The sequence below is a fragment of the Manis javanica genome, chromosome X (genome assembly GCF_040802235.1).
Source record: "Manis javanica isolate MJ-LG chromosome X, MJ_LKY, whole genome shotgun sequence".
Lineage (NCBI taxonomy): Eukaryota > Metazoa > Chordata > Mammalia > Pholidota > Manidae > Manis > Manis javanica.
Window position 1 is genome coordinate 140,922,413 of NC_133174.1, and position 13,260 is coordinate 140,935,672.

Below are 13,260 nucleotides of genomic sequence, written 5' to 3' on the forward strand. Positions count from 1 at the left end.
AGGCTAAACAGATATCACCAGAGAAAATAAAACCACAGCAAAGAAAGTAGACCAACCAAATACTAACTAAACACAAAATAAAATCAGCTATCCACAAAATCAGTCAAGTGAAACACAAGAGTACAGAATAAAACATCCAATATATTAAGAGTGTAGGAGGTAGAGAAAGAACATAGATAAATAAATAATCATCAGACTGTGTTTATAATAGCATAATAAGTAAGTTAAGTTACACAGTTAGACAGTAAAGAAGCTACCCTTGAACGTTTGGTAACCATGAATTGAAAGCCTGCAATGGCAATAAGTACATATCTATCGATAATCACCCTAAATGTAAATGGACTGACTGCACCAATCAAATGACACAGAGTAATAGAATGGATATAAAAGCAAGACCCATCTATATGCTGCTTACAAGAGACTCACCTCAAACCCAAAGACATATAAAGACTAAAAGTGAAGGGATGGAAAAAGATTTCATGCAACTAATAGGGAGAAAAAAGCAGTTGTTGTAGTACTTGCATCAGAGAAAATAGACTTTCAAGCAAAGAAAGTCACAAGAGACAAAGATGGACATTACATAATGATAAAGCGGTCAGTCCAAGAAGAGGATATAACCATTATAAATATCTATGCACCCAACACAGGAGCACCTACATATGTGAAACAAATACTAACAGAATTAAAGGGTGAAATAGAATGCAGTGCATTCATTTCAGGAGACTTCAACACACCACTCACTCCAAAGGACAGATCAACCAGACAGAAAATAAATAAAGACACAGAGGCACTGAACAACACACTAAAACAGATGGACCTAATAGACATCTACAGAACTCTACACCCAAAAGTAGCAGGATACACATTCTTCTCAAGTGCACATGGAACATTTTCCAGACTAGACCACATACTAGGCCACAAAAAAAGCCTCAGTAAATTCAAAAAGACTGAAATTGTACCAACCAACTTCTCAGATCACAAAGGTATAAAACTAGAAATAAATTTTACAAAGAAAACAAAAAGGCTCATGGACACATGGAGGCTTAACAACATGCTCCTAAATAATCAATGGATCAATGACCAAATTAAAATAGAGATCAAGTAATGGAGACAAATGACAACAACAATATAAAGCCCCAACTTCTGTGGGACGCAGTGAAGGCAGTTCTAAGAGGAAAGTATATAGCAATTTGGGCCTATTTAAAGAAGGAAAAACAATCCCAAATGAATAGTCTAAAGTCACAGTTATTGAACCTGGAAAAAGAAGAACACATGAGGCCCAAAAAGTCAGCAGAAGGAGGGATATAATAAAGATTAGAGCATAAATAAATAAAATTGAGAAGAATAAAACAAGAGAAAAAAATCAATGAAACCAAGAGCTGGTTCTTTGAGAAAATAAATAAAATAGATCCCCCCCCTAGTCAGACTTATTAAGAGAAAAAGAGAGTCTACACATATAAACAGAATCAGAAATGAGAAAGGAAAAATCACGATGGACACCACAGAAATACAAAAAATTATAAGAGAATACTATGAGAATCTATATGCTAACAAGCTGGATACCTAGAAGAAATGGACAACTTTCTAGAAAAACACAACCTTCCAAGACTGACCAAGGAAGAAACAGAAAATCAAAACAGACCAATTACCAGCAATGAAATTGCATCAGTAATCAAAAAACTACCCATGAACAAAATGCCTGGGCCAGATAGATTCACCACTGAATTTTATCAGACATATAGAGAAGACATAATACCCATTCTCCTTAAAGTTTTCCAAAAAATAGAAGAGGAGGAGGGAATACTCCCAAACTCATTCTATGAGGTCAGCATCACTGTAATACCCAAACTAGGCAAAGACCCCACAAAAAAAGAAAACTACAGAGCAATATCATCCCTGATGAACGTGGATGCAAAAATACTCAAAAAAATATTAGCAAGCTGAATTCAAAAATACATCAAGAGGATCATACACCATGATCAAGTGGGATTAATCTCCGGGATGCAAGGATGGTACCACATTCGAAAATCCATCAGCAACATCCACCACATCAACAAAAAGAAGGATAAAAACCACATGATCATCTCCATAGATGCTGAAAAAGCATTTGACAAAATTCAACATCCATTCATGATAAAAACTCTCAACAAAATAGGTATAGAGGGCAAGTACCTCAATATAATAAAGGCCGTATATGACAAACCCACAGCCAACATTATACTTAACATCGAGAAGCTGAAAGATTTTCCTTTAAGATTGGAAACAAGAAAAGGATGCCCACTCTCCCCACTTTTATTCTGGATGTCCTAGCCACAGCAATCAGACAACACAAAGAAATGAAAGGCATCCATATTGGCAAGGAAGAAGTCAAACTGTCACTGTTTGCAGATGACATGATGTTGTACATAACAAACCATAAAGAATCTACTCCAAAACTACTAGAACTAATATCTGAATTCAGGAAAGTTGTGGGATACAAAATTAATACACAGAAATCTGTGGCATTCCTATACACTAATGATGAACTAGCAGAAAGAGAAATCAGAAAAACAACTGCATTCACAACTGAATCAACAAGAATAAAAAACCTAGGAATAAACCTAACTGAGGAAGTGAAAGACCTATACTCTGAAAGCTACAAGACACTCTTAAGAGAAATTAAAGAAGACACTAATAAATGGAAACACATTCCATTCTCTTGTGTAGGAAGAATTAATTAATATTGTTAAAATGGCCATCCTGCCTAAAGCAATCTACACATTCAATGCAATTCCTATCAAAATACCAACAGCATTCTTCAATGAATTGGAACAAATAGTTCTAAAATTCATATGGAACCACAAGAGATCCAGAATAGCCAAAGCAATCCTGAGAAGGAAGAATAAAGCTGGGGAAATTACGCTCCCCAACTTCAAGCTCTGCTACAAAGCCACAGTAATCCAGACAGTTTGGTACTGGCACAAGAACAGACCCATAGACCAGTGGAATAGACTAGAGAGCCCAGATATAAACCCGAGCATATATGGTCAATTAATATATGACAAAGCAGCCATGGATATACAATGGGGAAATGACAGCCTCTTCAACAGCTAGTGTTAGCAAAACTGGACAGCTACATGTAAGAAAATGAAACTGGATTATTGTCTAAGCCCATACACAAAAGTAAATTTGAAATGGATCGAAGACCTGAATGTAAGTCATGAAACCATTAAACTCTTAGAAGAAAACATAAGCAAAACTCTCTTGGACATAAACATGAGCAACTTCTTCATGAACATATCTCCGTGGGCAAGGGAAACAAAGGCAAAAATGAACAAGTGGGACAACATCAAACTAAAAAGCATCTGTACAGCAAAGGACACCATCAGTAGAACAAAAAGGGAGAATATATTCATAAATGACAGATCCGATAACGAGTTGACATCCAAATTATATAAAGAGCTCACATACCTCAACACCCCAAAAGCAAATAACCTTTTAAAAAAACGTGCAGTGGATCTGAACAGACACTTCTCCAAAGAATAAATTCAGATGGCAAACAGGGACATGAAAAGATGCTCCATATCACTAATTATCAGGGAAACAAATTAAAACCACAATGAGGTATCACCTCACACCAGTCAGGTTGGCCAACATCGAAAAGACAAGGAACAACAAATGCTGGTGAGGATGTGGAGAAAGGGGAACCCTCCTACACTGATGGTGGGTATGTAAGCTAGTTCAACCATGTGGAACACAATATGGACGTTCCTTAAAAAACTAAAAATAGAAATACCATTTGACCCAGGAATTCCACTCCTAGGAATTTACCCAAAGAATACAAGTTCTCAGATTCAAAAAGACATATGCACCCCTATGTTTATTGCAGCATTATTTACAATAGCCAAGAAATGAAAGCAACTCAAGTGTCCATCAGTAGATGAATGGATAAAGAAGAGGTGGTACATATACACAATGGAATACTATTCACCCATAAGAAAGAAACAAATCCTATCATTTGCAACAACATGGACGGTGCTAGAGGGTTTTATGCTCAGTGAAATAAGCAAGGTGGAGAAAGACAAGTGCCAAATGATTTCCCTCATTTGTGGAGTATAACAACCAAGCAAAACGGAAGGAACAAAATAGCAGCAGACTCACAGAATCCAAGAATGGGCTAGTGGTTACCAAAGGGGAGGGATGGGGGAGGGTGGGGGAGGAGGGAGGGAGAAGGGGATTGAAGGGCATTATGATTAGTTCACATGGTGTGGTGGTGGGGTTACAGGGAAGACAGTGCAGCACCGAGAAGACAAGTAGTGACTCTGTGGCATCCTACTACACTGATGGACAGTGACTGCATTGGTGTATGGGGGGGACTCGAGAATATGGGTGAATGTAGTGACCACATTGTTTTTCTTGTGAAACCTTCATAAGAGTGTATATCAATGATACCTTAATAAAAAAAAGATGTACTTTAAGGAAGAGGAAAAAGGTACAGAGGATGGTCTGAAATTCAAGAAGAAATAATGAGCAAGTAAAATGTTAGACACGTATAAATTCAATAAAATAATGGTCTGTATAGAACAATATAAGCATCTCATGCAGGGCATTAAAAAAGATAGATATAGAATATTATAGAGTAGCATATGAGTAAGGAATCTTCCCAGATAATTTCTTAATTACAAGCTGTAGTAACTATAATGTGAAAGCCCAGTAGACACCACCTTTGTCAAGTGATTACAGTCAGCATCACTTTATTATGTATTCCCAGAAACGGAGGACTGAGAGGGCACATTACTCTATGGTATTCTTCCTAAAAATACATAACCTTATTATAATCAGGAAAAAGCATCAGACAAACCCAAATTGAGGGACATTCTGCAAAATAACTGGCCAGTCCTTTTCAAAAGTGTAGAAGTCATGAGAGACAGGAAAAGGCTCAGAAACTGCCCCAGATTCAAGGAGACTAAGGAGACATGACTTGATAATGGGGGGAATCTAGTAACCACAATGCTGTCATGTGAGTGTATATTAATGATACCAAAATAAAAAATACTAATAATTTTAAAAATCAATTATATTTCCATATAATAGCAGCAGACAGTTATGGAAAATAAAATTAAAAGAACATGACATTTTCAGTGGAATAAAATAATAACATGTGCCTAGAAGTAAGTATAGCAAAAGTTTTATAAGACCTCTATGGAAAAAAGTATGGAAATGTATTAGGAAACTTTAAAGAAGAACTAAATAAATGCCAACATATACCATGTACATGGATGTGAAAATGAAAAATTGTGAAAATGTAAGTTAACCCCAAACTGACCTTAGGTTCAGTACAACCCCAAATGAAAATCTCAGCAAGTCTTTTCTCTTGTAGAACTCAACAAGCTGATTTTAAAGTTACTATGAAAACACAATAGGCCAAGAGTAGCCAAGACCTTCTTGAAGAAAGAGATGGGAGGAATTACTGTATAACATATTACTTACTTTAAACTATAGCAATTAAAACAGTGTGGTAATTGGCATGGGGTAAACAAATAGGTCAATGAAACAGAACAGAAAATCCAAAACTAGATACACATATATAGACACTTGATTTATGACAAAGGTATCATAGAAGAGCAGTTTTCAGTAAAAGATGCTGAGAAATTTTTTATGTCCATATAGATAAACATTAAATCGAATCGTTAGGTCATCATTCACTAAAATCAAGTCTAAATGTGAACATAAAACCATAAATCTCTCAGAGAAAATAAGAGCATACTTAATAATCCCAAGGTAGGGAAAGAAAGATAACTGACATCAAGATACAAAAAGCACTGACCATGAAGGATTTGTAGATAAATTTCACTACATTAAAATTATGAACTTATGCTCATCAAAAGATAGTGAAAAGAGAATGAAAAGATTAGCTACCGAATGGGAGATGTTTGCAGCACAAAAGGCCAACAAAAGACTCATATAAATCAGTAAGAAAAAGCAGATTATCCAATAGAAAAATTGGCAAAAAACAAAAACCCCAATATGGTTCCATTTACATACTTCAAAAACAGACAAAACTAAAAATATTCTTTAGGGAAGTTCACATAAGTGGTACAATTATGAAAAATAGCAAAATAAATAATTATCATAAACACCAGAGTAGGGGTTATTGTCAGTGGGGGTTGGTGGGAGAAGATGTGATTGGAAAGGCAATACAGTGAGTCTTCTGGGTTTCTGGCAATGTTCTTGATCTGGACGGTGGTTGCATTTTTGTACCAAAAGCATTTATGTTTTATGCACTTTATTGTATAGTTTTAGTTCACAGTTTTAACAGATTTCTTTAAAGTAAATAAAAGAGGCCCAAGGACTGAACCCTGAGAATATATATTCTATTACATTTACAATATTTTTTAAACCCTACATCCATTCAATATCCAACATTTTTTGAGCACTCATGTGCCAGTCACTTGTTCCAGCTGTTGGGAATACAGCAGTAAACAAAACAGACAAAACCCCTTGCTTTCATGGAACTCACATACTAGCAAAGCCTGGAGAGAGTATATGAAGGTGGATGGAGTGGTTAACTATGCCAAACGTTGGTTAGATGTCAAGTAAGATAAGGACATAACAAAATTGACTATTGGCTTTGATAAGTCACTCACATGATTTGGATACCATCTAAATATGAATGATATTCATTGTGACCTCTTTTGTGAACTCCCAACTTCTGTGAATTTGCCAATTTAATTCACATAGATGTTCCGTGTCCAAAATTGTATACCCCAACCTACTTCTCTAGGGTTCCCCATCTCAATGAATTACATCACCATCCATCCATTTACCTAAATCAGAAGCCTGGAAGTTATCTCATATCCCTGTTTCTTGCCTCCCTGCCCATTACACTTCCAATTAATCATCAATTTGCTAAATGTATCTCAAACACAGGGAAGGCAAGAATGTGAGACATTTTTAGCCACCTGGCCCATGATGATATTGCTTTTCCTCTGATTTTTTCTCCAGGGCTCAGAGTGGAGGTGTCCCTCAGTTCAAGAAGGTGGTTTTCCAGGAATTTACTGATGGCTCCTTTACTCAGCCCCTATACCGTGGAGAACTAAATGAACATTTGGGACTCTTGGGGCCATACATAAGAGCAGAAGTTGAAGACAATATCATGGTGAGTTGAGGACAATGGAATTGCAAGAATATTAATTCTATATATATTTTAGTTGTTTCTGATTATAAAAATAATATATTCTCACTTTTAAAGTACAGAAAGTAAAGTTGAAAAATAATCCCATAGTTATCATTTTGGTATATGTTCTTATCTTTTTCCTATTTTTTCTCTTTATTCAAAATTATACAATGCAAATTCTACTTTTTTGACTAAATATCCTATCATAAACATCTCTTATATCATTGAAAACATTTCCTAGGTATTTTTTTAAATGATAGCATAATAGTGTACTATACCAATTTATGGTTTAGTTAACCATTTACGTGGAACAAACTTTTAGAAAGTTAATTTTTTCAGTGTTTAAATAATGCTGTAATCACAAACCCTATTCCTAGGATAAAATTCCAGAAGTGCAATGTACATGAACATTAAGTCTTTCTCTAATGTCCTTTGCACATTTGACATTTTTGGAGGGAGTTCTTAATTTGGAGCTTTTCTTAATTTATATTACTATATATATTATAGATAATTAATGTATTAATGATCATTGATCATTTTAGTGAAGAGTATTTTTCCAAGTTTGTTGTATCTTAATTTTATATATAGTGTTTTTTAAAATAAAACATGTTTGAATTTTTGGGTAGTAGCCTATAAACCCTTATGACACTTTCATAGCTTTTATGTTTATAAAAATCCTTCCCTATACCAAGATTTTTTTCTTAAAATCACCTACACTTTGTTCAGATTTCCTTTACAGTTTAATTTCTTAACATTCAGCTTTTTAATCCACCAGTAATTCCTGTATACTATAAGTTATTTTGGTGTGTGGTGTGAGCCAGAGATCAAAGTAGTTTTATTATTTTCTAAAAATAGTCATTCATTGTCCCAATTGATTGTTTACATTAAGGGTCATGTATAAGTATCTAAAATTATGGTACTGGGGGTGACTATCTTTTGCCTTGAATTTTATTTTGCTTTCCATATGTCCTATGAAACATGTATAATTTTTTAAATCTGAAAAACACGTATTTTCTAAAGATCACATGCATTCATCCTAGAATTTGTCATGAAGAACCTTAAGTATCAACTCATGGAGTCATGGTCTCCTAAAAACCCCATGACGACATTTTCCCTTTTTCTTTGGAGTTGCTTTTATGTATTTCTGAATTTTCTCCTTTGCAACTTTGAATTCATGCCTTAAAGATTTTAGAATTTAAAAATTCCTCAGAGTTTCTTTGGTAGGTCTTTAGGTTTGGGTTCTAACAACATCCATCCTCGGTACCACTTCCTCTGCATATTAAAGTTTAAAATCCTAAGACATGATACTTACATTCTTTTTTTTTTTTTTGGCTCTGCAGGTAACTTTCAAAAACCAGGCCTCTCGTCCTTATTCCTTTTATTCTAGCCTTATTTCTTATGAGGATGATCAGCAGCAAGGACCCCAACCTAGAAAAAAGCTTGTCAAGCCTAATGAAACTGAAATTTACTTTTGGAAAGTGCAACATCACATGGCGCCCACTAAAGAAGAGTTTGACTGCAAAGCTTGGGCTTATTTTTCTGATGTTGATCTGGTAAGCAAGTCTACCTTGTGCTGGCCGCTTTTTGGTTTAGAAGACATACCCTGTGTATTATCTGCTAAGAATTTTGGTATTCATCCTAAGCATAATGAGAAGCTTTAAATAGGGGAGATGCCATCATATTTGTGCTATATTCCTGTTAGAAGATGGGGAGTGGGTTGGAGTAGCATAAAGGTTGATGAGAAATGTACTCCGGTTGACAGGTGAGAGTGCTTATGCTCATAGGATTGATGTCTCCCCTCTCAGGAAAAGGATGTGCACTCAGGCTTGATTGGGCCCATTCTGATCTGCCGCAGTAACACGCTGAACCCTGCTCATGGGAGACAAGTGACAGTGCAAGAATTCGCTCTGTTTTTCACTATTTTTGATGAGACCAAGAGCTGGTACTTCACTGAAAACATGGAAAGGAACTGCAGAGCTCCCTGCAATATCCAGATGGAGGACCGCACTTTTCAAGAAGATTATCGCTTCCATGGTAAGATATCCCACACCCAAGCATTAATCACGGTGAAATCAGCATGCACTATGAAAACTGAGCCTTGAGCCTGAGGCTTGGACATTGTACAAACTAGAGAGTATATGTATGGGAGTGGAATCCTCATAGGAGTCAATCATTTTTTTTTTTTTTTACTAAAGTGGAGGGGAAGAAACTGTTACTGAAGATTTTAACAACCTTCTCTGTGTTCTTCTCCAGCAATCAATGGCTATGTGATGGATACACTGCCTGGCTTAGTAATGGCTCAGGATCAAAGGATTCGATGGTATCTGCTCAGCATGGGCAGCAATGAAAACATCCATTCTATTCATTTCAGTGGACATGTGTTCACTGTACGGAAAAAAGAGGAGTATAAAATGGCAGTGTACAATCTTTATCCAGGTATAAGCTAGTTTGTGCTCTTTCTCCTGCTGTACTTATTGAGTACTTAGTTTCAAGGGTCTAGGCACTGGGGATATGCTCAGTGAGTGAAACAAACTCCTTGCTTTTTTAAGCAACTTTACAGACAGCTAATAAATAAATTAGTGAAGGAACATGATAATTTCAAATACAGATAATATGCTATAAAGGAAATAGAACAGAATAAATGGACAATAAATGTCACAGCACTTTCCTAGGAAAAAGAGATTTTTTTCCATCACAAACCCCACATGGCACCAGTAGTCATTCAAAGAGTGATTTGTGTATGTAACCAATATATTCATGTTATTTATCCACTGTCCCTTTAAAACAGGTTTAATAGTGGGAGTAAACGTCCTCTGCTTCTGCATATAAATTCTGATAAGCCCAGTGACTTTTCTGCTCACCTTCAAGTAATAAACAGTCCTGCGGTCACTTTACATCACAAAAAAATGTTCAAATCAGAAATTACAATGTGCACTCCAAGATATTAATCAAAATTTTGAACTTGATTTAACTTCGATCTTTCCTCCCTTGCTGGATGCTGGAAAGGTCTTACGTACTTAAAACTGGAGCCATTGCTGTAAGCCAGTTTCATACTGTCTGCTCCTGGCAGATATTTAAAGCTGACTTTCTTGCAAGGCACTTTCAGGGGCTGTTCAGAGACTCTCTTTTGGGACCGTCTTTCATCAAGTCCCTTGACATGGTTGGTTCCACCTTTATTCTGGGTGGTCGCTGGTCACATGGTGACTCATTCCTTAGCCTCTCCGCATTCATCTCCAGCTTCTTGCTGCTGGGGTCACTTGAGTCCTTAAAGCACCCTAGTGGGCTAGATCCATGAGGACTTCACCCTGACTTCCTTCTCCCAGGAAGCGTACATCTGCTCAAGGGGAAATACACCTTTGGCTCTGAATAACCCTGGGAGTGCAGTAGCCTTCTCCTATCTCCCCCACCAAAGCAGTCTGTCACCCTGTCCCTCCCACTGTGGGAAGCAGTCTCTTCCCAGAGTGGGGAGCTGTCAGAACTCAATGTCCAGTGCCTCTGACAGGATTTTGGGTTTGAGGGGTCAAGAGTGGTGCAACTGACTTAGGTAGATCTCCTTTGATATACTGTGAGCCAATGTGTCTCATGCTTATTTTGTCTGTGAAAAGAAATCATTGTTTTCCTTTCGTTTTTGATAGGCGTTTTTGAGACGGTGGAAATGTTACCATCCAAAGCTGGAATCTGGCGGGTAGAATGCCTTGTGGGCGAGCACCTACAAGCTGGGACAAGCAGTCTCTTTCTGGTGTACAGCAAGGGTGAGTAGCACGGTGGGCAGAGGCGTCCCGCCTGCCCAGCCTCCTTCTATACAGCTTTTCGCCTTTGTCAAGAAATAAACACAAGCCCGCAGTCACTGCCAAATCCAAAATGAAAACTGCTGGTAGAAATCATCAGTCCTCAGAGGACAGATATGCTTGAAGTTTTGAACACATTGAACCTGAAGCTCTAAATAATTAAAAAACTAGCACTCAAAATATTTTTTCCTCAGCTGCCAAATGTGAATTGTTCTAGCATTGCCTGTTGGGGCAAATTAAATGAGTTCTTGTACAGTTGACATAGTAAACACTAATAAACAGGAACATTTATTACTGTTCTCCCATTTTCATTGATTTGCATTTGTGAAGCTGCATTTTCTGCAGTTCTAGCTATTATGTCCCCCTCTTTTGATTTCAGAGTGTCAGACTCCACTGGGAATGGCTTCTGGACACATTAGAGATTCTCAGATTACAGCTTCAGGACAATATGGTAAATGCTATTATTTTCTATCCACAAACTGGACTGATTATATCTTATTTCTATTGGAGCAATTCAGGTAACCAATCCATCTCCATGCTTTTATTCATTCTACTCCATAGGTGTCTCCCAAATCCATCTTTTCTTCTTCATTACCCACTGTGACCATCTTAATTCAGGCCACTGTCACTTCTCACCTGGGCAATGCCTTCAATATTGCTCTCCCTTGAATCCATCTCTTCTCTGTAGCAGGAAGCTACATTTTTCTACGAGCAGTGATACTTAAAGTTGAATGGGATCTCCTGACATGTGCAAATTACATGAAATTAAAATTTCAGTGTCCATAAATAAAGTCTTGTATTGGTGCACAGTCACGTCCATTCACTGACAATCATCTGTGGCTGCTCTCACTCTGCAACAGCAGTTAAGTAGTTGCAGCAGAGAACAGAGGATCTACAATCTTAAATTATTTACTTTCTGGCCCTTACAGAAAAATTTTGCCCACCCTTGTTTAGAGGGAATAAAAATTCTCTTTGAGAAGGAGGCTGGAGAGTTATATACCAAAATAGTATAATTTCTCTCTGGGTGAAAGGATGATGTTTCTTATTTCTTTTATTTTTGTTTTTACTTATGCTTTATTCTTATTTTTTTAATTTTCTAACTTTTCTACAATAAACATACATTGCGTAATAAAGAAATATTATTATTTGGTAGTCCTAGTAATGCATTTCAGTATCAGCTAATTAGAGGTGCTAGCAATCAACAAAATTATTAAATTTTAGAAAATAAAATGGACAAGGACAAGGAAAACACAAAACACCTAGGTAGTCATTGATACTACTATATGCATTAAGCTTTTATCTTCACCAAAGTTAGGATTAACCTTTCTCAAGAGAAAAATTTTGTTCCCAAGGATCTAGGACCAACCCACCTGAATCTAACCTCTCTCCCTTTTCTTGGGCAAAGGACAGTGGGCCCCAGAGCTGGCCAGACTTCATTATTCTGGATCAATCAATGCCTGGAGCACCAAGGATCCCTTTTCCTGGATCAAGGTTAGAAATGCATCACGTTCAATTACAGCATGTATTCCTGTTAGAAGCTCAAAGTTTTTTTTTGGTTATATCTTTTATTTTATTTTATTTTTTATTTATTTTATTTATTTTATTTTTTGAGACGGCATCTCTCATATTTATTGATCATATGGTTGTTAACAACAATAAAATTCTGTATAGGGGACTCAATGTACAATCATTAGTCAACCCCAAGCCTAATTCTCAACAGTCTCCAATCTTCTGAGGCATAACGAACAAGTTCTTACATGGTGAACAAGGTCTTACATAGTGAATAAGTTCTTACATGGTGAATAGTGCAAGGGCAGTCACCACAGAAACTTTTGGTTTTGATCACGCATCATGAACTATAAACAATCAAGTCAGATATGATTGTTTGTTTGATTTTTATACATGATTCATATGTGAATCCCACATTTCTCCCTTATTATTATTATTACTATTTTTTTAATAAAATGGTGAAGTGGTAGGTAGATGCAAGATAAAGGTAGAAAACATAATTTAGTGCTGTAAGAGATGAAGATGATCAGGTGTGTGCCTGTAGACTAAGTATTAATCCAGGCTAGACAAGGGCAGCAAAACATCCACGGATGCAGAAGATTTCTCTCAAAACAGCGGGGGTGAGGTTCTAAGCCTCACCTTTGTTGATCCCCAATTTCTCACCTGATGGCCCCCCTGCGACTGTGCCTGTCTTAGGTTGTTCCTCCCTTGAGGAATCTTGCCCGTCTCTGGCTAACCAGTCATCTTCCGGGGCCATACAGGGAAATGTAAAGTTGGTAAGTGAGACAGAAGCCATATTGTTTGAAA

The 13,260-nt window shown here is 36.8% G+C and overlaps 1 protein-coding gene across 3 annotated transcripts in view; it reads left to right on the forward strand.

Annotated features, from left to right (window-relative positions):
- F8 (coagulation factor VIII) overlaps positions 1 to 13,260 on the forward strand; it is a 129,485-nt gene that overhangs the window by 81,064 nt on the left and 35,161 nt on the right. For all 3 annotated transcript variants that reach the window (XM_017650949.3, XM_017650950.3, XM_037025054.2), the window contains 7 exons: positions 6,985 to 7,138; positions 8,497 to 8,709; positions 8,962 to 9,190; positions 9,410 to 9,592; positions 10,792 to 10,908; positions 11,324 to 11,395; positions 12,350 to 12,435. In XM_017650949.3, coding sequence (XP_017506438.3) covers positions 6,985 to 7,138; positions 8,497 to 8,709; positions 8,962 to 9,190; positions 9,410 to 9,592; positions 10,792 to 10,908; positions 11,324 to 11,395; positions 12,350 to 12,435 — 1,054 coding nt within the window. The remainder of the gene's footprint in view (positions 1 to 6,984; positions 7,139 to 8,496; positions 8,710 to 8,961; positions 9,191 to 9,409; positions 9,593 to 10,791; positions 10,909 to 11,323; positions 11,396 to 12,349; positions 12,436 to 13,260) is intronic.